General features: G+C 46.2%; 5 protein-coding genes across 5 annotated transcripts; 3 read left to right on the top strand and 2 right to left on the bottom strand.

The window, feature by feature from the left end:
* Positions 1-170: 170 nt before the first annotated feature.
* Positions 171-1,651, top strand: HD556DRAFT_1449397 (uncharacterized protein; the record flags this gene model as incomplete). The annotated part of the gene is made up of 6 exons (XM_041307590.1): positions 171-185; positions 230-655; positions 710-784; positions 835-918; positions 948-1,113; positions 1,161-1,651. The coding sequence occupies 6 exons, from the start codon at positions 171-173 to the stop codon at positions 1,649-1,651; spliced, it is 1,257 nt and encodes a 418-aa protein (XP_041154148.1).
* An 835-nt stretch (positions 1,652-2,486) lies between these two features.
* On the bottom strand, positions 2,487-3,209 carry HD556DRAFT_1247864 (uncharacterized protein; the record flags this gene model as incomplete). The annotated part of the gene is made up of 1 exon (XM_041298732.1): positions 2,487-3,209. One exon carries the CDS (start codon positions 3,207-3,209, stop codon positions 2,487-2,489), a length of 723 nt encoding a protein of 240 aa, XP_041154149.1.
* Positions 3,210-6,024: 2,815 nt separating this feature from the next.
* HD556DRAFT_1209626 (uncharacterized protein) lies at positions 6,025-6,685 on the bottom strand (the record flags this gene model as incomplete). Its single annotated transcript, XM_041296542.1, has 2 exons — positions 6,025-6,234; positions 6,329-6,685. Coding segments are annotated over 2 exons (567 nt in total), but the record flags the coding sequence as incomplete, so codon positions are not given.
* Positions 6,686-9,319: 2,634 nt separating this feature from the next.
* Positions 9,320-9,592, top strand: HD556DRAFT_1247896 (uncharacterized protein; the record flags this gene model as incomplete). The annotated part of the gene is made up of 1 exon (XM_041298735.1): positions 9,320-9,592. A coding segment is annotated over one exon (273 nt), but the record flags the coding sequence as incomplete, so codon positions are not given.
* An 11,486-nt stretch (positions 9,593-21,078) lies between these two features.
* On the top strand, positions 21,079-23,437 carry HD556DRAFT_1449401 (uncharacterized protein; the record flags this gene model as incomplete). The annotated part of the gene is made up of 6 exons (XM_041307591.1): positions 21,079-21,428; positions 21,478-21,587; positions 21,824-22,420; positions 22,475-22,610; positions 22,696-22,742; positions 22,797-23,437. 6 exons carry the CDS (start codon positions 21,079-21,081, stop codon positions 23,435-23,437), a joined length of 1,881 nt encoding a protein of 626 aa, XP_041154152.1.
* Positions 23,438-23,786: the final 349 nt, after the last annotated feature.

Consider the following 23,786-nt stretch of genomic DNA (forward strand, 5'->3'; position numbering starts at 1 on the left):
CACAAATTCATTGTGCAGCATGCTACTAATGGTGAACGGTCACCGCACATTGAGTGTAAACAGTGGCTAACCAATCTTTCCGCGATCTGTCGGATAAGATTGAACATATCCTTGGGCAAGCCTGCCAGTTGCAGCCCAAGGATTCGAACCATATCTCACTTGCCACCAACATGGCGCAGGCAATAGTAAGTTTCTCTTTGCTTGTGTGGCATGTCTCATTGCTCTTTAGACTGAGGTCTTCATGACACACGGCGCTTTGGTGACAGTCTTGTCACCATTAATCCTGTCGGCCGCTGCCGAATTGCAGGAGCACGTGGACGGCGACAACTCCGGCATCAGCAGCCCGCCTGTGTGGACACAGATCCGAGGGGATGATCGCCGAATTCAAGGCCATCCCCTCTTCCCCGCCACACTCCATTATGGAAGTGAGTCTCGGTCGCCGTCCCCTCAAGCCGGCGCCTCAAAAGCTCCCACCTTGCCTGCCGAAGAACGGGGGCGAGGAACTCAGCGTGGCAAGCGTCCCCAGGCCTCTAGCGCCCGTAGCCGAAGCCGCACGGCGATCTCCAAGAAGCAGCGCGGCAAGTCCAGGGCTATCATCACGACCGATGATGAGCTTGATGAGGACTCTGACGAGGTGGCCCCACCGCCAACTAAAGTAAGTTTCTAAGTTGCAGACCCACCGTCTCGCAAATCCGACCGGTATGTAGAGGTCACTACCGAGGACGAGATGGACGCCAATGAAGAGCGCGTTATCACGGTCGTGCCGAAGATGGGCGCTAAGAAAGTAAGTTGGATCATATTGTTGTCGCCTTATCTGACTCCCCATCGGCACAGATTACCAACTTTTCAGGTGCCATCTTGACGGAAGATGAGTTCGCCGATACTTCGGCGCCCAATGGGCTCCTCGCTGTGGCCAATGTGTGGCCCGCGATCTCATCTGCCGTCAGGGCTTCAACAAGAATAACGGCCGGACATTGAAGGTTTGTGCGCTGTGCAGCCGCCTCAAGATTCATTGCGGTGGGAAAGGCTCCAACCCTCCCTCAGCCAAAGGCAAGTCCTCGGCTGCCCGCCAAGCGCGTTCTCAGTCCTGGCGCCGCCCTTCGCCGATACAAGGTAAGATGATTTCTACAGCGCTGAAGACATACTAACTCCCAATCTAGAAGATCCAGCTCCAGACGCCAGCCCGTTGGTCGAGGAAGAGCCGGTGCCTCCTGCAACACCGGCGGTTGCCAATCCCGAGTCGTCCCAAACGCTGGACGATCCCGAGGCCGCCGGCCCATCATCCATCTTGCCGCCATCCTGTGTCGCCCATGACCAGGAAATGGAAGCACTGAAGCTGGAAGTTGCCAGGCTTCGTTCAACCGTCGAAGTCCTGGTAGCGCAGGTGGTGGCAGGCGACCAGCTGCTACAAGCTGCGTACACGTGCTTGGATGCGCAAGACAACCGCACTGATCTGCTCGCCGGCAAGATCGCCGACATTCACCGCCTCGTCGATCCACCTTCCTCGGCGCCCCCCACAGATATCGCTGCTGATGAGTCTGATGAGTTGGCTGCTGGTCCAGCCAATGACGAGGATGCGGCATGCTTGCCAATCGCCATCAAGACTCCTGAGGCGGAGGACTCTAATGTTTCTGGTGAGCCGGCAATGTAATTGCACAATGCCGGCGTAAATATATCATGTAATGTACAATACAATATATACCCACTGTAGTTTAGTGTGGATAACAATTTTGTGTCCCAACAATTGTAAATATACCTGTGAATATGGATATCTGCCCACATCACCATGCTTGATTCACCGGCATTGTGACTGGCCGGTCATGTCCTGCCGGCGAGATTAGCTGTCAGCAACATGTTCATTTCTCGCCTGTTAATTATGCTTGGCCACCGTGTTTGATCGGCATTGTGAGTAGCCGTGCATGTGCTACCGGCGAGATCAGCCGACAGCAGCATGTTCATTTCTCTACTGTTCAATTGTGCTTGGCTGCCGTGTTTCATCGGCATTGTGAGTAGCCATGCATATGCTACCGGCGAGATCAGCCGACAGCAGCATGTTTACACCGAGCTTGGGAGTACAGTTAATCACAGGTCATTGAAACGCAAAATTCATATTTAGTGTACTACACCATCGCATCGCAACTCTGAGGCTCTACTGTATTTGTCCTATATAGACAGACATCTCATGAATAGATCCATATAATTTTTATGAGTAGATTCCTAGTAGTTTGAGCCCCATGGTAAATATAGTGGGGGACCTCGTTTTCGGGATTTCTCACTCAATGAAACACATGATTATTTCCTTATCCGACATTATGTAAGCTATCTACCAAGCCTTATCGTTCGTCGTCGCTGTCCTCTGAGCTGTCCTCATCTGGCGCCATAACATCTTCTGCACTCTCATTATCATCCACCTCACAGGTATTGAACCTTGGCCTTGGAACAGGAGGCTGTAACTTTCCTAAAACTGGCTTCTTCGAGGTGAATTTCTACTTTGAAAGCTTGGCCTTTGACTTCTCCTCATTCCAGATCTCCACTGCTTCGCGGTATCGAGTGCGTTGCTCATTGTTCTCCCGTTTTCTCGCATCTTCAAGTCTTTTCCATATTGCCAGAGCCTCGGACCTTCGTTCCCTTTCCTCCCTTCTCGTTTTCTTATCATCTGCTACTCTTTTTTGCTCTTTCTCGTGATTCACAACCCTCTCGTAAAATTCGTCGCTGGACAATAATTGAGGCAAGCCGTCGCTCATCAGCTTGCCATTTTTCTTCTTCGATTGCTTCTTTGCCTCTTTGTTTGCTAGTTGTCCACGCAGTTGTGAACAATACAATTGGTTGAGAATATTGGTTGCCTGGAGCTCAATTACTCGTCGTTTGAGAGCTGCATTTGCAGATTCCGCTTCGTGAAGTGCGGCAAGGAGAAGTACTTCATTGTGTGTTCTAGGCTGAATGTTGAGAGCACCTCCTCGCTTTTGTTTGATTGGAGAAATGATGGCATGATTGAGTCGAGTTTCTGATGTTGCAGGTGATGTGGATGCTACGTCTGATAATGATGCCCTGTTGAGTTGCTGAACCAGCAGTTCGACATCCGAAGTTGTTGTTGACTCAGATGGTGTGTTTGAGACACTAACATCATCTGGTGCCTCCGAAGCCACGTTATCTGTGTTTGCTAATTTCTGCAGGAAGTCGGCAACAGCTCTGATAGGACTCGAAGGCATGATGGGAAGATGGCCCTGGCAGGAAGTTTCTTTGCTTGGTGCCATCATCTGTTCACTAATGACAGTGGGATCGAAAGGCCAGACACCAGTTTTGCAAAAGGCTGTGCGAATTAGATCTGGGGTCAGTGCTCGAAGATGAGCATGGCCATATATTGTGACGAAATTGCTTTTTGTAATGCCCTCACCCTTTTCTCTCTCCCATTTGTCTCGTTCCTCACTCCAGAATTTCTTCAGCACCGTGAATACCACAACATCAAGTCCTTGGTATACATGAGTTGTATGAGAGGGATAACATATGACGTGAATTTGGTGAGCTCGTGCATACTTCAAGAATCCCAAAGTGTAGTGCGAATTATGACCGTCGACTATATGTAGCTGGTCTCGTCCATTGGCCTTTCCTTTCGTGCGTTTATCAAAATCTTTGATGTATTCCACGCCAATTTCACCATCAGTCCAGCCTTTCTTAGAGTATCCAATGCTGTGTCGCAATTTGATTTATATTGTGATTTTCGAGTTATATGATGAACACTTACGATGTGTTTGCAGGATTTTCTTGATGCCATTTCGTCTGATAGGCATTGCCTTTCAGAATGACTACAGGTGGAATTGAGGTACCGTCGGCACAGATGGTTACAATGACAGTGATGTTTTCCCTGCTTCCGGTTCGTTGCTGATATTGGGGTGTAGGTTTGTGACCACCAATAACATATTCGCGCATTCCTGATTCAGGTGATATGCCAATCTCATCGGCAGCATAGATACAGTCTTCGTCAATGCACTTCTCTTCCAGCACAGCTCCCAGCAGTGAAAACCACTCTTTGTGGGTATTGGGGTTTACTGCCCGCCCACGTTTTGAATCCAGTGAGCGTAATCGTGAGGTCTTCAAGCGGTCAGTGTGTTTCTCAACAAACCGGTATGACCAATGCTTGCCAACACCAGGAAATGTATCTCCAAGCCATGCATGTAGAATCTCGTTAACATGCTCTCGTAGTCATCGGTGGCTTAGTGGGAAGCCTCGGTTTCCTGTCTCCTCTGTAAATGATAGAACAACCTCAGCTTCTTCCTCTGTCAGCCAGCTTTTGTCTGCTGCATTAGCCTCTGCCTTACTGCGGCCCCCTGCAGCAAGCCGGATCAGTGTGCAATATGAGAGCTTAATGAGCTTGCCCGTTGACTGCAGATTGATCTGCTCGAAATCTTTGCATATGGTCCATGCTCCACGACATCGAATCCCTGGTGCTTTTGCAAGTTCTCTGCGGTAGGCATACACTGCTCGAAACATAAGATCATTGTGTGCTTGGTGAGCTTCTTGCTGCTTCCTAGTTATAGATTTTGCTCGCCCAGCCATGGAAAGGTGAATACACAGTGGGCCGAGTTCATTCACTGAGTGGAACTGTAATTCGGAATTTCGGATCTTGAATGCCATATGGGCCTGTCACAGTGGATGCCGAAAACCCTTTGTTAGACCGTACCATGTGCTATATGACTCAAATTTCAACAAGAGTATGCTCTCTGTGTAGCCAACATGATATTACACTTGACACATGCAATATTTTGGTAAAATATGAGTCTTCTGAGTTGAGACTCGATGGTGAAATTTTGAAACTGTTCGATTTGGTGCTGTGTAAGCACTCATTTTTTCTGCCTCCAGCAATTTCTCAAATGAAGTTTACTTCAAACTCAACAATAAACGAGGTCTACAGGATCTTTATGTATTCTGAATAATTTGAGACTTGTATTTTGTGTCGTTCTTGAGTAAACAAGGATGTGTTTCAATGACCTGTGATGTTTCAATGACCCGTGATTAACTGTAGTTGCCATGGGTGGCACAGTTGGGCGATGGAAGGAGATGGGCAACAGTACAAACCGTTGCACACAACAGGAGAGAAACATAACGAGCAATAGTACAGACCATTGCACGCAAGTGTGATCAGCACTTGACAGGAGGCCTAACTGAAACTGAAGAACAAGCCTGCAGGGTTTAAATTAGAAGTGCCGACATTGCAATGTCCAAACACGGACAGTTGAGTGGAACACGCCCAGCAGTACAGTATGGCCAAACAAACACTCACAGGTGGAACATGCCCAGCAGTACAGACCGCTGGGTGATGGAGGTTACGAGCCAAAGAGCAGAAGCAGTACAGACCGCTGAGCCAAGATGCTGACAAGGACATTTGGGCCTGCAGTCAAATTCGAAGGTTGGATTTGCACGTGACTTTATTTGCAGGTGTTTGTACTGTCCAACAAATTGATTCTAAGTTAGGCTTACTTTTGGCTTGCCTTAAGCTTATCCTTTGCTATATTCTTATGTACTTTCCTTATTTCAAACCCTACCTGGCGCGATGGTCTGTACTGTCGCGTCTATCCCTTGTCCTCTCCTCCTTTGACACGACAGTCTGTACTGTCGTGTCTACTGGATACTGGGCTTTGACTGGGTTTTTCGTCCTGGACTCTTGATACAGTGGGATGTACTGCCATGTCATTCTTTCGTCGCCCGACTCCCCCCTCCGACTTCAATCAATCCCTAACACAAATTCAAGGGATGAGTTTGAGACACGGGATGGTATGTACTCACTCTCACTCTAATTCTGTCTCCATCCCTCAGGCTACGGTACACTGTTCAACACTATGCTACCACAACTCTCATCCACTGAATTCTTCCATCAGAGATCGATAACCTCTTGACTTGATGCTTGGTCAAACCTGCGAGCCATTCCTTGTTGTACAACACTTCAGGCAATCCATCCACTTCTCTTCTGGATGTCGTTGGATTCCTGGCTGACTGTATCTGTTTCATCAGCTTTGAACCTTGGGGGGAAAAAATATCATTGTCTACGATCCTTTGGTGATCGATAATATCCAATTCCTGTTCAATCACATGGCGCCAAGTCATGTTCTTGACATGAAGAACTGTTTTGATTTTATTTTCCACGTCGCTCTCCTCCGAACTCATGCCGCCTTCTCCCAATGTCCCAACTACTCGCTGAAGCCACTGCCAGGCTGCAACGTCTTCCTCGTTCTCGTCCATCTTGTGCTTGACGAGATGGTTAAGAACCATGTCTCTGCGAAGATATTTCTGAGAAGGCATCAGTATCAGATTAGTATGGAGCTCATGGACATACATTTTTCCAACGCGTTGTTTGACGAGTTGCTTTCAATGTCTCGTCCTTCTTCGTAATCAGCCTCTGCTCCACCTCTGCAGGAGTCTCCACTCCACCCATTGCTGTAACCTTGGGTTGTGCAGCCGTCCAGATCGTATGCAGGCGCTTGTAGCGAGCTTGAAGAATTTCCATGAAATATGCCTCTGACCTTTGAAATGGCCAGCTCTCTATGTCACCCCTTCTCTGCAATTCTTCAAGGAGCAAGCCAATGACCTTATCATTCCAGGGGCTTTTGGATCTGCATCTGAGATCAAAGGCAAGATCTTTGCAATTGGGACCTGGGCTGTCTTCATATTCATATGAGTAGACATCCTCACGACTAGCTGCCTGATGGAGTATGAAATCGGTGTCTTGAGACATGTTGAAAACGTCTTTGAAGAGACACCGCACCTCTCCCTATACATAACTGTAAGTCGCAGCTTCCATACCACGTTTTGGCTTACCAAAATAAAATCTCTTTCGTAGCTTTTATCAGCCGCCTTCTCTTGCTGGAGTTCTTTCTCCTCTATCTTTCTCCTCCGGGGACTGTGCTTTTTGATGACCGGGAATTCTTTGTCGATCAGAACGCATCTCAGTGCAGCTTCTACGCCTCTCGCAATCACGTTTTCCATTGTGGTAGCAGGAGACGTGTCATGTTGTAGATGTGGTGGTGCGTCTTGTTCAGATGAGTGTTCTTGAGGTACTTCCTCTTCGTCTACCTATTACTGTGTAAGTTTACATCACAGTCAACAGCATCAAACACTTACCTCCGCTGCTACTGATACAAGGCGAACTCTGTGCGATATTCCGTGAGTTCTCTTTATCCTCTTTATTGCTTCAAAGCATGAGGTATCTGATCGTGGTTTTGCGGACGGAGACGGCATAGTGGGGTTATCCATTTCTATGTCCTTCTCCTGGGGCCTGTGACACATGGAAAATCTCCATTCCATCTTGGCCAGCTCGCTCTCTTTTTCTGCCTGGTGAGTAATTCAGCATATTTTCTATTTGTTTATGAAACATGTTCTTGCCTTCATCTTCAGCACTTCTTGCTGTAACCTCTGGTCCATCTCAGCTAATATTGCATTGTTGCGCTCTTGAAACTGTTTGTTGTTATCAGCCATTTTTTTGTTGGATCGTTCACCTCACCTCTTCGTTTGTCTTTCTCTTCAACTCTTCCTCACGTTGGGCCAGTTTTTCACTCAGTTCTGCTTCTTGCCGTGTCCATTCTCGTGCCAACTCTTCCTTGCATTGGGCCAGTCTTTCGCTCAGTTCTGCTTCTTGCTGTGTCCATTCTCATGCCAGGTGGTCATGAGCGTCCTCGTGGATTTTCTTTATAGTGGCCTCTATTGCCTCGCGATTAGCCTGGCCGAGCACTTTGCGAGTTTTTTTGATATATTCTTCAAGTTGCTGCTGCTGCTGGATGCAGGTCCTCTTCGTGGTCATGAGTATATGTCTGGTAGTCACATGCTGCAGCAGGAATTACCTCAGTTTCCTCCTGGGCCTTTGTCAGTTGCTCTTCCCGCTCTCTCAGAGTTGTTTCCCACTGCTGTTTCATCTCGTTCATGTTGTGCACATAATCTTTCTGTTGTTTTTCCACTTCCTATGGCGGCCACGAGTCAGATATAGGTAATGTCCAGTGAGATACTACGAACCGTTTTCATATTGTTGATCAGTTCCTCTTGACTGTACATGGTTTGGCGTAGTGTCTCTGAGTAGTCAACTTCTTTGATGCGACGCTTGTCAGGTAGTACCTGGATAAAACTTAATACAATATTGACCTTCATTCATGTTATCTAGATGTACCACATCAGTGACTTGTTTTGCCCTCTTGCCAAGCAGATCTATCTGTCCTTGTTGGGGGCTGGTCTGTGACATTGTCCAAGTCCATCTCGGAGGCCCCCTCTTGTCCAACCAAGTCGTCCAAGTTGATGACTGGTCTGCGACATCATTTATGGGCTCTTTGAGGTTCATATGGGAGGTCTCTGCCGATACCTAGAACAGTCACTGAGCTCAGCATGATTCTCACTCGCTCAATGAACATGGACGTACTAGGCCAGCCATCATACATTGTGGTGTGTCAAACTGGGTTGTGGTCTGACTCTCGGCGCCTTCCATATTGTCGTCTTTATCAAACAAGTCCGCATCAAAGGCTGTTTGTATGTCCTCCTGCTCAATGTGAATATGGCACTGTGTTTCTGACATGATAATAGGAGTCGGCGTCGTCACTGTTTGAATTTGGGGTATGGATCCTTACTTATATATGACTGTCATTATTATGACCGCCATTATTGTCTTTAGATTTGATTATTCTAATAACATTGTCGCATGATCCCCACTTTTCATGGACTTTCACCCTGACGACCTTGCATTATCTTTGTTTTTTGGGTCCTTCTGCTATCATTTTGGGTGCTTCGTCTTGGTGGTGATCATGTCGTAAACATAAATTTGATACCCAGGTCTAACTACACAAAAGAGTTTAAAAAGCCTAAGCTCAGGCCAGACCAGATATTTACGTTTATGAAACTGTATTTATTGTTCTTCTGCATTCTGCTAAACAACTAAAGACAATAGATATGGTGATCAGTTTTTCGGTTCTTTGGGATGATGCTCTGCACTCCGCATGAGGTAAACTTTCAAAGGTAAGTACAAAACTACTATAAGATCACCCACTTTCATCGCCCATTTTCACCACTCACTTTCAAATTTACCATTCACTCCTTGTCTTCTGCACTGGTCGCCTAGACTGATTACCTAATTTCATTTGTAATTCCTGTGCTGCAATGGTCAACACTTGCATTTATGTCTTCCCCATGTCATCCATAAGTTATGATCTCGCTTCTCTCTTGATTTTTACTGATAGACATAAAGACTGCTGAACTTCATTTGTGGTGTAGGTTGTATTCTTCATCATGGGGTAAACCTCGCCAGGTCACGATGTTGACATGATGCTCTGATCGCTCGCGCAGGGCGAAGCGTTTTCCTGTCCCTGAGAGCCTCCTGGATTCTGCAACCATGCAGCCTTACGTGCATAACTGTTTTGTCACCCTGCATGAAGGAAGACACACATATCAGTTTTGTGTTTGCTTCAAGCGGCACTGCCGTCTGAGAGCCAACCCAATTCTCAGCAGCATTGACCATATATTCCGAGGTGATGCAGTTGTCATGAGGAGTGGTACTAGTGCCGGCTCTGTTGTGAATATGCGAGCCAGGGACAATTTACTCACAGACTTCGTCATGGATCGGTAAGCATCATTGGACTGTCATTCCTTGAGTCCTTGTTGATATAGAATCCATCAGGTTTACACGAAGCATTAGACACTACCCGCAAGCAAAGCTCCCACGTGCTCTCACTGTTGTGAAGCCCTTGAGCACTTGGGTCAACCACCAGCTTGCTGCCAGGGTCATCAGCGGCGAGGTAGTTTGATTCGAAGTATATATAATGATCTGTATGTAATACATTATGAAGTTCGTCATGATGGCAGTCATTCTTGTTACATGCATCGTGAGCTCTGGATAGATGCGACTGTACAGACCATCACACTGACGGGGGTGATTGAAAACAAGCATGCAAGAATAGAACCTTAATTATCAGGCGACACTTCCAATCAATTCCAAATCACATCATCGGAAAGTTTAAACTTAAACTTTAAAGTCACATCTACCATCAGTCAGTGCTCTTACTACTCCCGATCCCGCTGCTTCTCTGTCCATTCAACATCTTACACTACACAGCAGTCTGTACTACTAGGGGGACACTTTTCAGGCTCCATATCTCCAACTTAGCACACAGTGGTGGGCCCGCTCATCGCAGAGGACTGGCTACAGCCTGCCTACTCGGGACCAATTTATTGCCCTCTTGTGAGCCGCACTACGTCTACGTCATTTTTTGTCATGGTATGTCATTGATATTCCAGCTGATCAATATCTAGCTATTTATCTCTTGGATGGTGCTCTACAAGGTGACAAATCAGCAATGCTAACCCCTACTAATTCAAGTAAAATGCGGTACACAGGGGCATAGTATGAATCGAGTTTACTGTAGATTGATATGATTAGTTATGGCCTTCGTAGTAGGATCACCCTTACTTTTGATGAATCTTTCTTGATCTTAGTCTTGCTCTTGGACTTACCTGCAGCCATCATTGCTTCCTTCTGCCTAGCACGACCCGATGTATATTTCAAACGCATCATGATCATATCATTCAATGGCCAGAAACCAGTGTAGTTTTCTAAGTCCGGGAAAGCATCAACAGCCTGACAAATAGTAAGATTGTGGACGGCTGCCACCCATTGCCTACTCACCTTATCACGTACAATTTTCAGGAGCGCATGGTTTTGGGAAGAAGCGCACTTCGATGCATCTACAGGATGACACCGGTCCCCTTCACATTTCGCCAATTTCATTACATATGGGGAATTAGGTCAAGACAATGCGCAGTATGCATGCCCCCTTACATCGATCCTCATGTTATCAATGTTGTTAGTCAATATGGCAGTCACTCTTCATGTATTTTATGTAACCGGTGTGCCGCCAGACTTATGTAACCGGTTTGCCGCCAGACATATATAATTACAATGCCTAGTACATTATATGGAAGCCATGATTCATATTCCTCCTGACTGGGATCCATTTTGTCACAGGATGAGACTTGAAGTTTCGTCATCACATTTTGTTGCCGGTGTAAACTTCAAATTTTTAGGGTGTCTCAATTGTCTGACAAAACTTCATACATAAGCAAGCATATGGTCATGTCCCAAACTTCACATTTTGTCTGACATTTTAGGCTATAATTGTACTTCAAATTTGAGCACATGCAGAAATTCTGATTTAATTTCTTATTGTCATTGGCATATGGTCGATGGGAATATGGTTGCCACTGCTTCAAATTTTGTATTTCATCCAAAACACTGCCAAAATTTGAAGTTATGTCTCCATCTTTATGTCAGTTTAAATTTTAAATATTTTCTTCGCATTTAATACAACATAAAAACATCTCCTAAATATTGATAACCCCGATGTGTGAAGCTCTCTGTGCGAGACTATTTGCACCAATTGCACAACATAGCAGACACCATTGGTGATGTTGGCAAGAGAGAAATAATAAGGCAGTTCTGGATGAACTGCCAACCTTATATAAAGGCATCTCTAGTAGACAAAGGCTATGAACCAAACACCATGAGCCTAGACACTGTTGAACGTAAAGCTCTGTGCACTGAAAGAGCATACCTTGAGAATACCAAGGACCCAAATATACTCTTAGCTCTCAATCCAACCCTGGCAGCAAGCTGTTCCTCCCATGTAAACCAAGCTCGCAAAAAAAAAATTGAGGCTGTATTGCAACCTGAATCGCAAAAGGACTGATTAAATATCTGCAAACACCGTGTCAGAGTCATCAGCACAAGGGAACAAGCCACCTAGACCTTGACACAAACCCCCTATCTGCAGTCATAGACCTTATCTAAGTCTAAAAGGAACCCAGATCAAATAAAATGGTTGTGTGAGCTTAACCAGTGCTTTGAGTGCGAGCAGACTGGACATCTCACAAAAGACTGCCCCAGACGACACTGGCTTCCATTTAGACCTGGGTCAACAGTAGCTACTATTGGAGCTCATGCAGTCGGGATCACCAGTAACAATATTTATAATGCTATAATTGGAGAAGGCATTACAAGCGGCCTATATGAGATGGCTGTTAACCTGGTGGAAGAAATGGAGCTAGATGTGATACAGATACTCACCATCATTTCTGATGCCCTATCCAAATTGAGGCAAAGTGTTCCCCTACCCACTAATGAAATATATGATCCTCTATATGCCCTGTTGGGTAAAGATCATTTCAGTATGTCCCAGAATGGAGGACCCAGCACTTACCTTCTGTCGGATAAGCACAACTACGACAACTATATCATCTATATGGAACAAATGAATGACCCTGACTTTGATATAGTCTCATGGTTAGTTAACAACAAGCTGCAAAATTATGATGACTTAATAATATAATTACTAAGTCATAATTCAAACCGACTTGGCAGGGTGTTGTCTCCACTCCAAACATAGAAAACCCCTCATTGAATGATGTTAATGACTATGGGGAGAGCAAGTCCAAGATTCCTGCCTTGATTGAAGCTAAAATTAGTAGTGGGGAAGAAGCTGATGAGCCAGATGAAGATAGAGACCTACCTGTGATACAAGACACCCACAACGAAAGATGAGTCTCTACTGAGCGTGATGAGCCGATCTTGTGCTGTGCCAATAATGTCAGTAATCTCTTCTGCAGGAGTCAACCTAAACAAAGTGATGCACTAGATGTTCAAACACTTCAATGTGACACTTCAAGGCTGAAGTCTACAATCAGAATACTTCCCAAATCACTCGTCATCATAGTCCTGGTCAACAATATCCCATGCTGAGCTCTATTGGACTCGGGGTCCCTGACTGACTTCATTTCTAGTACTGTAGTTAATCAGCTAAAACTCCCATACTCACTGCTGGGTAAACCTACACCGCTACAGCTAGCCGTATCTGGGTCCTGTAGCACTGTGAAAGCAAGCACCACCATTGATCTAAAGTGCCAGGACATCAGCGGACCTCACTCCTTCAATATTGCAGACCTGGAAGCATACAATGTGATCCTTGGGATGCTTTTTCTGTTCCAAATCAGATCCTATTAGATTTCAACCCACCCAAAATTAAATTCAGAAGTGTCTTACCTTTACCTATCAAGGGTGCCCAGACTCAAGTCCTTGAGCTGAAGGGCTCTAGCCTGGACCTGGATGTAACTGAGTCATACTGGAGAGAGTTGCTTGACTATGCGAAGGATATCTGCAAAGAAGCACATGAGACTCCACTGCCACCTCTGAGAAGTATTAACCATGTCATACCTCTGATAAATGAGAACAAGGTATACTCATGGCGACAGTCCCAAGGCAATGCGTCCACTGTGGAGGGTGAAACATGATGACTACATCCATACTAGCAGGTGGGAGTTCTTCAGTGGGACTAATGCCGTATCTATGATCATGATGAAGAAAACTACCAAGGATGGATCACTAAAGCTACATACTATATTGGACACCTGTCAGCACAGCAAGAACACCCGGAAACTTGCCTCCCCTGATATTTATACCATCCTATGTAATGTGTCTTTGAAGCCATTCCGCTCTCTGTTAGATGGCAAGGACACTTACGAGCAGATTTGAGTTGTTCCTGAGGATGTGCATAAAGACACTGGATGGCACGATGATCAGTCATGTCATGCAGATTGGAGACTGCAACACTGGAGCAACGTACCAGTCCCTTATGAATCACATATTCAGTCCACACATAGGAATATTCATGGACATTTATCTTGACAACATTGTGATATACTTAGACACTGCAGAAGACCATGTCAAGCATGTTAAAATCATCATAGATACCCCGAGAAAACATCAGTTTTACTTTAGTGAGCACAAGCTACAACTCTTCAAGAAAGAACTCTGTATCCTTGGCCACATCATAGATGACGATGGAATATGCCTAGATCCTCACAAGGTCGACAAGGTGGTCAACTGGAAGACGCCTACCTTGAAGGAACTCCTAATGCAGTTCATCAGTTCCATTGGCTACCTTGCATCGGGATGTGAAGGTGTTCATGTCAATATGCAGCACTTGTTGAAAATAGCCGCTCAGATGACAAAGTAGTCTTGAAACCCTACAGATCAGCAAGTGTTTGACTTAGTGAAGGCATGTGTGGAGACTCACCAAAACATTTGGCAGAAGGCCTTAGATCTTCCCCAGGCAATTGCTGATGCTCAGCCCATGAATCTGACTACTGATGGCTCACTAACTGGAGCGAGTGGGGTCCTGTTGCAAGGCACAGACCTGCGGACAGCCAGTGTCATAGCATTCTGGTCAGGGAAGTTCAATGCAGCACAACAGAACTACCCAGTGCATAAGCAAGAACTATTAGCCATTGTCAAATCACTTAAATGATTCAGACACTTACTTATCGGCCTCAAGTTCCAAATATTCACTGATCACAAGGGCCTGGAGTGGATCTTGACCCAGTACAAGCTCTCACCTAGACAGGCACATTGGTTGGAAGCCCTGAGTGAGTTTGACTTCGATATCACTTACCTGCTGGGCGAAGACAATATTCTGGCAGACACTCTGTCTAGGATGTATAGCAATGAACCTAAAGGTACCATCAGATTGGCAAGTGAGTATGTGAGTGTCGAAGAAGACAACATACCTAACTCATTGCTTCTGCACTTTGTCATGGTGCCAGTCAACATGGGCACCCCTCTGTTCTTGGATGCAATGGAAACCTGAGGGTCTGCACATATTGCACAACAACACGTTGAAGGTTCAACGATACAGTGAGGCACCAATGAGGCTCCTGACTGTATCTATAAATGTTGTAAGGTCGCGCATTGCCTGTCTGCTATACTTGAGACAACAAGTGCATTCGACCCTAAAGGGGAAGCAAGTGCAGCAAAGATCTAGTAGTAGGCGCTGAAGGCACTACTGGTTGGCTGATGCGAAGCGCAGGAAAGCGCAGGCACGCTGTAACGAGACAACAATTGCTGGTCACTACACGAAGTAAGTAATCAGTAATATAAAATGTTGTGGTCTGCACAGCCTAGTCTGCTATACTTGCAAGACAAGTGCGTTCAACCCGAGGGGTTCGCTGTAAGGTATTAGAATAATCAGTGATACTAAAAGGAAGATAGTCCGAAGCGCGGGAAACAAAGTCCGAAGGTAAAAACGTCGGGTCCGATGTTTTCGGGTTTCGGGTTAGCGGGTTTCGTCGGGTTTCGTCGGATTAGCATCGGGAATGTAATGAATGTCAGGGATAGTGAATGGCGGGTTACTGTCAGTGTTTTCGGAGTGTTTCGGATAATGAAAGGATGATATTTGCGGAATTCAACCAAGAACTACAAATATCTAATGACCTCCTCCTACTAGAAAGGTAAATAAGTAAATAGGAGGCATGCAAAATATATAGTGTCTATGTAGAATTTTGGAGCGCTATAGGCGAAAGTAGTAGCAGTAATTTTCAGATCCAATGTCCTATGTAATAAGACATGTGGTACTGCGGACATGTAATAACGTGGTCTACAGTGTTAGCGATGTGAAAACAGATAACTTTGCACCTAGTGGGGATAGATATGACAGGACAGGACATAGGGAGGACAAGTGCACGGGAAAATATCGGGTCCGATGCGTGGGAAACGTCAGGTCTGTCGGATTAGCGTCGGACTACATCGGGTTAGCGTCGGGTTAGCGGATAAACATTGGATTGAGCGGGTAAGTGTCAGATAACATTGGGAAGTGATTCGAGTGTTTGACATGCATTGGGAATTAGCTGAATATGTGCTCAGCGCGAGCCTGAGTGCTACAGCACGCGAGGCACGAAGGTGCGGGAAAGTGCGCGCGCGTATATAGAGATATGAGATGTAAGTGCTACTTTCTAGGGAGGGATTCCAACTAAGTTGAGTTGTGTAGTGTGAACATGGGGGTTCCTAAACTACTTTCTGGTATGTACTACTGGCACTTATATATGGTGTCTAAGCGCTGTCATGTGGAGCCAAAGCGCTACCGAGTAAGATATGTAAAGATATATGTAAGTAAGGGTCCATGATAAAATAAAGGTGGAACAATATGCAAATAAGAGAAATGGAAATATATGCACTAGAGAGCTTGGTGGACAGTGGATGAATGCTTCCGGATGGCTGGCGCTATAGGGCGCTCAAGCGCGGGAAAGCGCGCGTGCATATACATTGTGAAGTGTGGGAATGTGTGCGGGAAAGCTGCGCCTCATATAGGAATAGCTGCAGATAGCATGCAGAGTGATGCTGTCATATCCTGCATTCCGGACCAACATCCGATGATGTTTCCATGCCTCATCCGGACCTCCTGTCCATGTCTCCAGACCCAATCCTCTATCCGTCTGGATCCCTGTACTCCTGCATCTGATATCTGGATGCCAGATCTCTGGATCCGAACCCAAACCTTAAATCAGCGCTCATCCCCTTATGGTAATCACCTGTCTCCGGACTTCCAAACATCCGGATCCGACCCGCGTCTATCTTCCGTGCCTTTTCCCTTTGTACATTCCTTCTCAAGTTAGACTATACTCATTTTCCGTACCTCATTTCATTTCTGGCTTTATTTTACTATGTTCTCATTTCCGTCTTCATTTACTATTTTCCGATAGACTAGTGTTTGACTTTTCTATATGCTCCGTCCACAGCCTCACATAGCTTCAGACTGCGCTGACTGATTCTCTGTTAAGTCCTCAGTAGTATATAAACCCCAGTAGATACTCCTGTATTTCCTTAGTCTGAATATCACATATTAGTCCTCACACTAGATCTCACACTAAGTCCTCACATCAGTTCTAGTCCTCCAACTTAGTCAATATCCATCTCAGGCCTAGGGAGGCATTCCCTAGGCCGGAGCTCTGCTCCTCCACTCCTCCGCTCCTCCGATCCACCATTCCTCCAAGTTTCTGGAAGTTCCTCTGGAACTTTCCCACAGTCCTCTGGACCTATTCTGCTTCGGACTTTGTCCTTGCAGCCTTTCCTCTATTTGCTTCTACTCAGAACTTGTCCTGAGTAGCCATTACACATATCCCTGTCAGGACGAAACTCCATCGTAATTTCCGGAAGTTCCTCCGGAACTTTCCCGCACTCATCCGGAAGTTTCTCGCACTCGTCCAGAAAGTCCTTCCGAAGTTTCCCACGCTTTTCCAGAAGTCCTTCGGACTTCACTGGACTTTCTCCGGACTTCATTCTGAAGTTAAGGGCACATACTCGGGTAAGGGGCGCAGCGCACGAGCTGAAGCCAAGCCCCTTGGAATTAGTCCTACCCTTTGTGCACGGTCTTAACAGATGCTACAAGTTCGCGCCATGTACTCCCTAGTGAAAACTGCCATATCACACAATGAGAGGCACAAGTCTCTACAATGTGGATGGGGATAGTGTGGACAGTGACTGACACGGAGACCTGTGGACTGCGAGAGCAGATGTATCAGTTGTAGAATGTACGCTCAGCATTGGTGATCAACAACTAAGTATTATCATGTACCTGTAGAACGTATGCTAAGACAGTTCGAGTGAGTATGAAACTAAGCGCAAGAAAACAAGAGCGCATACCTCAGCATTGGTGATCAACAACTGAGGTACGCAAACGACGAGGAGATATGATACTTATGGGGACAAGCAAGAACGGAGATTGAATACGTCAAGAGAAGCATCAAGAGATAAGAAGTGAGTCCATGTGATATGAAGTGGCAAGGTTGCGCCTCATACCCAAAATCAATGTTAATCAGTCTGAATGCAGAAGGCAATTCCTTCTTCCAACATCTTCCTTCCAACACACCCTCTCAACCCGCCACAAGTGATAGACCGGCACGATGAGCGACGAATGTAGGACACGGAAGAACTTTGGTGAAGATGTCGGCACTGTTACAATGAGTAGAGACCCAGATGGGTAAGAAGGTACTGGCCTCGATGTGTTTTCAAATAAAATGATAACGCAGATCTATGTGTTTCGTGCGTGTGTGATTAGCGGCTTCGGCAGACAGCGTGATAGTGCCCGTGTTATCGGCATAAAGTTTGAGAGGCAGAGTAAAGGTGATCTTTAAACATTTGCAAAAAGACTTAATCCAGAGTCCATCCTGAATTGCTCCTGTTAACGCCATATATTCTGACTCCAACGAAGACAACACTTGTGTTGACTGCTTCTTTGCAGCATGTGAGATGGGACCGCCGTGATAGTACCACACATAGCCAGTAACAGAAACACGATCTTCGGGGGACGTGGCCCAGTCAGCATCACTGAAACCGTGGATGCTGGTGTCTGCATTCTTTCCTCCGTAATGCACGCGATAGGACAAAGTGCCGGAGAGATATTGAAGCACTCTTTTTGCGGCAGCATAGTGACAGAATTTGGGGTTAGAATTATGCTGGGAGAGCTTCATGATGGCAAGGGCAATGTCCGGCCGAGTGTACATTGCAAGATAGAGCAATTCTCTGACAAGCTTACAATATTCAGACTGGAGATTGTCGAAGTGGGGATGAACATCAGTGGCTCAGCCGAAAGGAAAGGCTGGGTCCATGGGGAGAGATACGGGATTGCAGTGACAGAGGCCGTGTTCTTCGAGAAGGTAGACTATGTAGTCTTGCTGATGCATCCACAGCTCTCGAGTAGCGTGAGAACGGACGTACTGGACACCCAAATGCTTGACGACTGGCCCTAAGTCAGTGATTCTGAAATGTTCTGCAATTCGACCCTTGATCCAATCAAGGAACTTCCGATTGTTGCACCCTGCAAGGCTGTCATCAATGTGCCATGCGATGATGCAGATGACATGCACCCCCTCGCTGGTAACATGGTCATATACGAAGACCGTATAGTCAGCTTCACAACGGAGGAATCCCAAACGCACGAGAACAGCACGTAAGAGCTCGTACCAGTCATACACTGCTTGCTTTAACCCATACAGCAAAGATAAGAGATGGCATACGAGGTTTGCTCCACGTTTGAAGCCTGGCGGTTGACGCATGTAGACATCCTCGCGTAACTTGCCCCACAGGAAGGCGCATTTGGCATCGAAGCTATTGATCTCCCAGTTGTGAGCTGCTGCATGCGCGGAGAGGAGTCGGATGGAGGATGCTCTTGCGACTGGTGCGAACGTCTTGCCAAAATCAATGCCCAGCATCTGCGAGAATCCTTGCGCCACTAGACAGGCTTTGTGCATAGGCCCACCTTTCCCGTCCTCTTTGAACTCTAAGACCCATCTACATCCTATCGCCCTGCATCCCTCTGGAAGCTCTGTGAGCTCGTAGACACCCATTTCTGACATTCAATTAATTTCCTTGCACATGGCATTGAGCCAGTTGTCGCAGTCCGAACATTGCATTGCCTCGTCGAAAGTTGAAGGTGGAATCTTCATGTTGTAGTCTGCAGTGAGTGGGTTACGACGTGTGTCGCTACGAATGGTGACACAAGCAAATTCAGTGGCGATAAGATTAGCAAGCAGACGAGGATAGCCGACTTCATCCTCATCAGGAACAATGACATCGGGGTCTAAGTCAGCAGCGTTGGAGGAGGACACGGAAGGGACAGGTACGACAGAGGAGGGCACAGAAGGGGCAGGCACAACATTCACCCCCTGAATGCGTGCCTGACGGGCCAAACGATTGCGGTCAGGTGCCAATTGCTCCTGGAAGATCTGCCCACAGGCAGTGGGCAAGCAGACACGCTCAGAACGACATTACGTAGTGGGAGCAGCTGTTAAGACCATGCACAAAGGGTAGGACTGATTCCGAGGGGCTTGGCTTCAGCTCGTGCGCTACGCCCCTTACCCGAGTATGTACCCTTAATTTCAGAATGATGTCCGAAGAAAGTCCAAGGACGTCCAAAGCACGGGAAAGTTCGGAAGGACTTTCCGGACGAGTGCAAGTAACTTCCAGACGAGTGCGGGAAAGTTCCGGAGGAACTTCCGGAAATTACGATGAGGTTTCGTCCTGATACGGATACATGTAATGGCTACTTAGGACAAGTCCTAAGTAGAAGCAAACAGAGGAGAGGCTGCAAGGACAAAGTCTGAAGCAGAATAGGTCCGGAGCACCGCGGGAAAGTTTTGGACGAACGTCCAGAAACTTTGGAGGATTGGATGAGCGGATGAGCGGGGATTGGATAAGCGGAGCTCTGGCCTAGGGAATTTCTCCCTAGGCCCGAGATGGATATTGACTAAGTCGATAGACTAGAACTGATGTGAGGACTTAGAGTGAGATCTAGTGCGAGGACTAATATGATATTCAGACTGAGGAACTACAGGACATATACAAGAGTTTATATACTAAGGAAATAATGGATAGATCAGTAAGCAAGTGTCCGAGGCTATGTATGAAGCATAAGCAAAGTTATCAAGCGCGAGTCGGAAATGAAGCATAGGTTAACGGATCAGTAAGCATACCGGTAGTAAGTATAACCGAGATACCGAGGACAAGGAATACCAAATAGAGGAATAGGCTGTGTTAACGTTATATGCACAGGAATTGAATTAGGAAGCTTATCGTATATCGGATCAGATCAGATCAGATCAGATCGGACCGGACGTCCGGATGAGACATGTGGATATATGGGATATGACATTAGGGTGATGGGACAAAGGATGACTGATGCAGTCTAGCTGAGGTATGGAGGTAAAGGGATGTGGATGTGGATGTGGATGTGGATGTGCAGAGGTGCAGGGATCCGGATGGATAGAGGACTGGAGACATGGATAGGGCGTCCGAAGGTCCGGATGAGGTGTGGGAATATTGTCGGATGTAAGTCCGGAATACAGGATATGACAGCAGCCGTAGTTGTAGTATTTGACCTAGTATATATGGTAATTGCCGGTTTTGGCATAGACACTTTTCATGGCAACTACCAATTGCGCACTTTGACCTATGCGCTGGCAAGTACCGCTCATGGCTGAAACCCTCTTCCTAGACATCCCATTGCTTGTCGAAATACCTGCCCCAATATTTCTGAAATATATACAATATTATATTGTATATATTGTATATATATATACATATATTTACATTACATATATTACAAATACATATGTCATATTCGGTTGGTCTGCTAGGAACCTGGACTGATCACAATTGGTTGATACTTTCATTCTTCTCTATACTCGACTGTCTCAACATTTCACAAGCGTGCCAAGTCCTCGAAGAAGTTATTCATGCGACATGGCAAGCCGGAGAACGACGAATGGACTCGACTTCTCAGCCAACTCTCAGGTGTCCGAAGAAACAAGCCGAAGGCCTTGCAAGCGCACCAACGATGGTTGAAAAACCATTTCGAGACTGAAATTAAGTCACATTTTCTCAAAAAGTGGCACAAGGCTGGGCTACCTAGCCGGAAGATGGCGGCCTTCTGTGATCAAATCACTCGCAAATGCTTTAAGAAACTGTCCAAAGAAGAACAGAATGATTGGAGGGATAAAGCACAAGCCGAAGGTAAAGCTGCAGTCAAAGAATGGAAGGACCAGCTTGAAGCTCCTCCTTCTACATCTCCTGTCGATAGGCAAGCGTAAGTGTTTGAATCTCCTCGCTTGTATCTGTATTGAGGACTACGTTAGGGCTCTGGATAACCTGGCAGCTTTTGCTGGGCTGATTATTGCTGGCATGTCCGAAACTCTCAGCATGCACGTATCCCTTCTAGTCAGTGGACCTGAACCTCAGAAGCAAGGTAAAATCACTGTCGTCAGGTATGTTTTTTTTTATATCATTCCGACACACAACTAACGTCATACTGGAAGTATGCATGAGGGCGTTAATCTGCATCCCAAACCATGCAATTGGCAGACCTGCGATAAGACAAAATTCAAGATGGTCATCAAGTCTTTTCAAGATTACCTATCACACGCCTATAGGATGTTTTTTCTTTTCTTTTCTATAATCTAGTTTTATGATAAACACCATCAGCTAAAGAGGATTGCAATTCCCGTCGCCTCCCAGATGATTCGGACAACCTGTTCACTATTTCACAGGAAGGCTATCAATCCGATGCCGAGGATGATCAGGAAAATTATCAAGTGAATAAATCAACAACGACCAAATCTAGATCCCACCGAATGAAACCAAGGCAGCAAGTTACCAAACAGAGACGTGCTTCTCGGTGCATGCCTTCTGAACCTTCTGAGATGGACGAGTCGTCACTGGAATCATCTTCCTCATCCTCCAGCTCATCTCTGTCTTCCTCATCTTCAACTTCATCAAGCTTTACTGACAGTGAAGAAGAACACCATGGTTCCAGACCAGTGTTACCATTTTCACCACGCAAAGGAAACTATGGTGTCACACACTTTGATCCATGCCACAAAGCAAGAGCTCGCAGGCAACTCAATGCAAAGAGGAACTGCCATACATCTGAAGTCCCGGATCATGTCTCTGAAGCATTGTGTCCTGTATCTGAAGTGCCAGATGACACGGAAGAAATTGATGAGCTCGATGAGAATGATGCTCCTGACTCTGCCATTAACGATGCTGAGATAACTGTCGATCGCCCTCCTGTTCCACCTGGTAAATGTGTTGTTTAATTTGTCATGCAAGCGTACTAAACTGATATCTCTCTAGCGATCACATCTCCCGCCGTGACCGAGCTGCCTGATCACAACACCGTCGCCCGCCCACCTTTTGATGACAATGTGATTGATCCATCTCTCAGAGATGACCCTGGGATGGCTAAGATTCCTGAACTGGATCTTCACGAGTCTGTTGAGAATCATGACATGGATGAGACACTCTACCAAACAAAACACAGAAGGGGCTGCAGATGATCGTGACACCCTTCTCAGCACAACTCTCGACGAGCATACAGTTAGCTCAACTCACACTGCAAATGGTATGTAATGGGTGCTTCTCTTGTGCATTATCAGTCACTCAGGATTATGTACAGCTTCTTCTGATGGCAACCTATTGCTCGGCTTACCTACACTCCCACCCAGCCCGCCGTGGTTCAAAAATCCATTCCAGCAGTTGATGAACCCCACCCCTACTTCTCCTCGGTTGATCCAGTTGTTTGAGAAGCTGGTACACCTTGAGGATGCATCGAGCTTTGAGAACGAGAAAGCTGCCTTGGGATGCGAACATCATCCGGTCGAAGTCCACTGGTGGATTTCCCGTGGATGTAAAGGGAAACCAACTATACCCGATCTCAATACGTTCATATCACAATGGTGGTCCTGGTGGCTCACGCTTCAACCGGAGTGGAGAAAATGTCAAGCACCGACACTCTCGACACGTGCAATTCTCCCTCGCACAGATGACGGCAGTTGGGACTCCCTCAACAAACTGGGCGCAAATGGCATGCTTTCAGTTGTGGCCACCTTGAAATGGTGGGCAGACAGTGCTGATGGCAAAGGATACAAGGACTTGCGCTGGGAAGACGCTCTAGACGATGTCATGTGGGTTTTGGACCAGCTCATAGCAATCCGTGCCATGTTGAAATCTATGGCTTCCAGTGGTAACAAGAAATGGGGTTGTTTCGATACTACTCAGGCAAACACATCATCGAAGAAGATGCGTAACCGACACTAATTGACTTACTGATTATGGATCGGTAGGCTAGATATTGTGTTCATGTTTGCTTGAATACATGTTACATTGGACATTTTGTGTTAGATTACGTTTCTGTCTCACATGAAGTCAATACAAGTGCAAATGTTGAACCTAATTTTCTTATGTGCTTGCTGGTAAATCATGGCAGTGATAATATTATGTGTATTCTAAAAATGAACAAGTAGTTAGACTCCAGGAGCCTCCAGTCCCAACACCTTCTGGTATATCATTTCCCCAAGTAAATAAGCTTCGTCGAGGTCACCCGAAATAGCAAGTCTGCAAAGATCCTCCAGCATAGCTACCAGATGCCTGATGAATCTAGAAACCT

The sequence above is a fragment of the Suillus plorans genome (assembly GCF_016647745.1).
Source record: "Suillus plorans strain S12 chromosome Unknown HD556scaffold_88, whole genome shotgun sequence".
Taxonomy (NCBI): Eukaryota; Fungi; Basidiomycota; class Agaricomycetes; order Boletales; family Suillaceae; genus Suillus; species Suillus plorans.